General features: G+C 46.5%; 1 protein-coding gene across 1 annotated transcript in view; it reads right to left on the bottom strand.

The window, feature by feature from the left end:
• LOC118413945 (uncharacterized protein KIAA0930-like) overlaps nt 1–4,536 on the bottom strand; it is an 8,987-nt gene that overhangs the window by 1,177 nt on the left and 3,274 nt on the right. The window contains exons 5-7 of the mRNA XM_035817620.1: nt 4,366–4,467; nt 3,798–3,938; nt 3,283–3,462 (exon numbers count right to left, since the gene is read on the bottom strand). Coding sequence (XP_035673513.1) covers nt 3,283–3,462; nt 3,798–3,938; nt 4,366–4,467 — 423 coding nt within the window. The remainder of the gene's footprint in view (nt 1–3,282; nt 3,463–3,797; nt 3,939–4,365; nt 4,468–4,536) is intronic.

Raw genomic sequence — 4,536 nt, 5'->3', positions numbered from 1 at the left:
AGTCGGACTTCACTGCGTCCTACAGGACTGGCAGACTTTGAAGTTGGGTTACCCTTCCCTGAGATCTTGGTGGGATGACGTCAAAGACCGAACCCGCTCCTTGTTTATTAAGCACTCATGTAAGATAGCCAAAGACAAAAGAGAAGTTCGTTACCAACTGAACAACACTTTAGGGGATCTGACCAACCAGCTTAATGCTGGTGCGGTCTCCCCTGATGTCCTGAGACAATATAAGGCCACGAAAGACGCACTGTCAGAGTTGGCAACCTCTGAAGCTCAGGGCGCCATCGTCAGATCCCGAATCAAACAATTTGAGGAGGGGGAAAAGTGCACGTCCTTCTTTCTAAAGCAGGCCGCTTCCAACGGCAAGAAGAAAAGGATCTGTGCCATACGAGACTCAATGGGACAAGTTGTCCATGAGGATGACGAAATCGCAAATGTTTTCTACGAATTCTACGCAGAGCTGTTTGCTGAGGAACCAGTGGACCCGGTTGCCTCTGACCAGCTTTGTGACAACCTTGAAAACACATTGACCCCAGAGGAGGCCCAAGCATTGGAGGCCCCTCTCTCAACCGACGAAATGTTAAACTCAGTCGGCAGCATGCAAAATAATAAATGCCCGGGCAGTGATGGTCTACCCAAAGAGTTCTACACGACCTTCTGGCATCTGATTGCCGACGACCTCCTGAAGGTGTTTCAAGAAGCTCTTGATGCTGGAGAACTTTCCTCCAGCCAGAAGTTTGGGGTTTTGACACTGTTGCCAAAGAAGGGAGACGAATTGGACCCCAAGAACAGGAGACCAATCTCCCTCCTAAACACCGACTACAAAATTTTGACTAAAGTTCTTAATAACCGCCTTCAGTCTGTAATAGCGTCGGTGTTGCACCCGGACCAAACCTGTGGTGTACCAGGAAGGTCGATCCAGTGCAACCTCCGACTCACACGAGACATAGTTGTTTACGCAAATAACAATAACATCGAATGTGCTATTGTCTCCCTTGATCAAGCAAAAGCCTTTGACCGTGTCAACATCTCCTTTCTACAACAGACTCTCGCACGAATGGGATTTGGACCTTCCTTTCGGAAGTGGGTTTCAATACTTTACAACGACATCTCCAGTTCCGTTTTGGTGAATGGCTCCCTGTCGTCTCCCTTCGCCCTAACAAGGGGAGTGCGGCAGGGATGCCCACTTTCGCCACTGTTGTATGCAATCTCTCTTGAGCCGTTTGCGGCGACAGTCCGCAAAGACTCTGAGGTGCATGGAGTAAAACTCCCAGGCGGCTACGAAGCCAAAATGTCTCTGTATGCAGATGATAACTCTGCCTTCCTGACATCAGACGACTCTATCGTCAGGCTGTTTGACCTTGTCGGGCTGTACAACAGAGGCTCAGGCTCAATGTTGAACCTAGACAAGTGTGAGGGGTTTGGCTGGGGAAATGGAGAAATAGACCAGACACCCCTGTACAAATAAAATGGACATCTGGGTCCATCCGTCTGCTTGGTGGGGTCTTTGGCAACATTGACATGCCCCTAACCAACTGGAAGGAAGGTAAACGCAAATTCGTTGAAACCTTACAAGGATGGGGAGCCAGATCCCTCTCCTTTACAGGCAAAGTGACAGTGGCAAACTCTCTAGCCACAGCCAAACTGTGGTACCTGGCGTCGGTGTTCACCCCTCCTGATTCGGTCATGAAGGAAATCAATACCGCACTGTTCGCCTTTTTCTGGGACAAAAAGCGTGAGATGATCAGCCGAAATACCATCTACCTTCCTCCTGAGAAGGGCGGCTGGGGCCTAATCGACATAGCAAAGAAGGCAAAATGTCTGTACAGTCGGCCTTTCTCGGACATCATGTCCCAGGAAGACTTACCTTGGGTGCAGCTCGCCAGGTACTGGCTCGGTATTTTCATTAGACGTTTCGACCCGTCAACATGGTCCAATAACATGCCCCACTCCCCGAATGCCCCTCCCCACTACAAAGCTCTACAGTCCCTGGTATCTGAACTCGTAGAGGCATCCCCCTCTAAAAAGTGGGACCCCGGGTGCACTACGCGGTCTCTATACGACAGCCTTCTGAAGAAGGATGCTCACGTTCCAAGCGTCTGTCTTAACAAGCGTTCTGTTCCCTGGCCATTAACCTTCCAATCTGTTCAACACCCACTCCTGGAGAACAGACTGAAGGACACTGCATGGCTGGTTGCACACCACGCCCTCAAAACGAATGCCCTGCTCTGCTCGAACTGGGGTTACATTCGCTCGGGAACTTGTCCAAGGCAGAATTGTAAAGGCCACGAAACTGTAGAGCACGCCATGTGGTACTGCAGCGAAGTGCTGCTAACATGGACTTGGGTGGAGGGTTTTCTCAGGAGGTGGGTCATGTCAGACTTCCGAATAAATAAACAGATGGTTATCTATGGCATCCTGCCACCCTCATGGAAAAAATGCAAGATAGATGCTATCACCTACACCCTGGCCGTCGCGAGGAAACGCATATGGTCCTCACGTTGTGAAGCACTCTTTGACAAGACCTTTTCGACTCATGTCGAGATGGTCCCATACATCAAGGAGTGCCTCCGCTCAAGAATAAAGCTTGACTTTGTACGTCTGAACGAAACAACGTTTATGTCTCTGTGGTGCTCAGTGCAGTGGGCGAGGGTCGACGGGGGAAAACTGCGACTACGCTTTTAATCCCCTGCTTCCCCCCTGTAGTCGTATCAGTCTGGTATGAACTGTCTGTCTTGTACGTTTCGTATGTCTTTTTTATTTGGATGTGTCAAGTTGGCAGGAGTGGGTTGGTGGGAGCTCGGCGGACAAGTAACCTGTTGTGGGTAGCTTGACACATCCCTTTTTCTTTCCTTCTTCTCTTGTATGTTCTTTGAAATGATGTAAAAAAAAAATGAAAACAGTGAAAAAACGTCTTGTCTCTCTTGTCTAGTTTTCTTTCTTTTTTTGATTTTGTTATACCCCCATTAAAAACGGGCCTTTGGAAGGGGCTTTGGAAGGGCTTGTGATGGCCTGTACTGTCTTTTTTCTGTTTCTTGATTTATGATTTGTTTTCTGCTCTTGTAAAGATGACCTTGTAATTGTTGCTTGAAGTTGTTCTGTTTCCTTCTTGTTTCGTTTTTGTTTGTACCATCATTGCACAAAAAGGGCTTTGGAAGGGCTGGGTTAAAAGGTCCATCCGTCCGTCCATGGAAGAAAGCTGGCGTAAAGCCTTGCCTGGCGGCAAGGCAAAAAATAAAACTACTATTGGTAACACTGCTGCATCAAATGTTCCCGTACCCTGCTGAATCTCAGGTCATCCTCACTCCTGCTGGTGGGCATCCCGTCTGTCAGCCTGCTGACCGCCATCTCTGCATACCCCTTCCCCTGTGGACCCTTCATGCGCACAAACTCTACCCTCTCCTTCCCGTGATACAGTCCCAGGGACATCCGCTGGGCCATCTTACTGGTTACACTGGCCTGGAGTGGGATTGGGAGTACAGTTTGATTTCATACTTCATTTAGTTCAAGTTACAGTCATAGTACATTCATTGATGTTTTTGGCAACAGCCAAAAGGATTTTTTTACTTTCTTTTGGAAAAATGATGAAAAAGAAAGGATCTGAAATAGTACCTTTGAATGCCCTAGACAGATTGGGGTGAACTTAGACAAAAGTGAAGGGCTTTCACATAGCTTTCTGTTGTTGCTTAGCTTGACTGACGTATCATTTGTATCTTATTGGGTCCACTTAAATTATGCTATTGAACAAATAGCATTCTATTATATTTTGAACAGGACAATAATCAAATACTGACCCGCCCATCGTAGACTTTCTTAAGTGCCTCATATCTGATGGACCCCAGGAAGATGACACTCTTGAAGGAGTCTTGTCTGTACCTAGCGAGGAGCTCCACACACACCATTTCTCCTTCCTGAACAGAGATGTCTCCAAACACCTGAAACAATAATACTTACTTCTTTAGAACAATGGTAATACAAGATTGACTCCATACACAATGGTCTCTCTAACACCTGAATAACAATAACTCCCTAAGAAAAAAAGTTGGTTCCAGAATATAAGATATCCTTCCTACAGTAAAACCTCTATAACAATGTCTAGCATGCCTGTAGTAAGGACTTTGTTTGGGGGATTCTTTTGTAGATTTGGGGGACAAGCAAGCACCAAATGTAGGAGCTTTTTGGGGCCTGCTTAATTTTGAAGATTCAATGCTTTGAAATGTCATTTCTTAAGTGGATTTCAGAGAAACAATAACAGCACTGTCGACGTCAAGAGAGGATGCATTGAGCATTTTTTTTGGTGATAGTTATTCCCTAATACATCACCTTTTATGAAGTAAACCTCGCACAGACTGCACTACTCACCTCATCAAAGTTATCAATCATGAAGAAGATGTTTGGGTAGGAAACCTCGGACTCGGTATCCTTCCTGTCCATCCTGTGTTTGTTGGGAGACGCATACACCCTCTGGACAACAAAGAACAAGAAAAACTTCAAAATCAGCATACTAAAAAAACTATTTTCTAACACATCAAT

The sequence above is a fragment of the Branchiostoma floridae genome, chromosome 4 (assembly GCF_000003815.2).
Source record: "Branchiostoma floridae strain S238N-H82 chromosome 4, Bfl_VNyyK, whole genome shotgun sequence".
Lineage (NCBI taxonomy): Eukaryota > Metazoa > Chordata > Leptocardii > Amphioxiformes > Branchiostomatidae > Branchiostoma > Branchiostoma floridae.
This window is presented reverse-complemented; position numbering and strand designations above follow the sequence as displayed.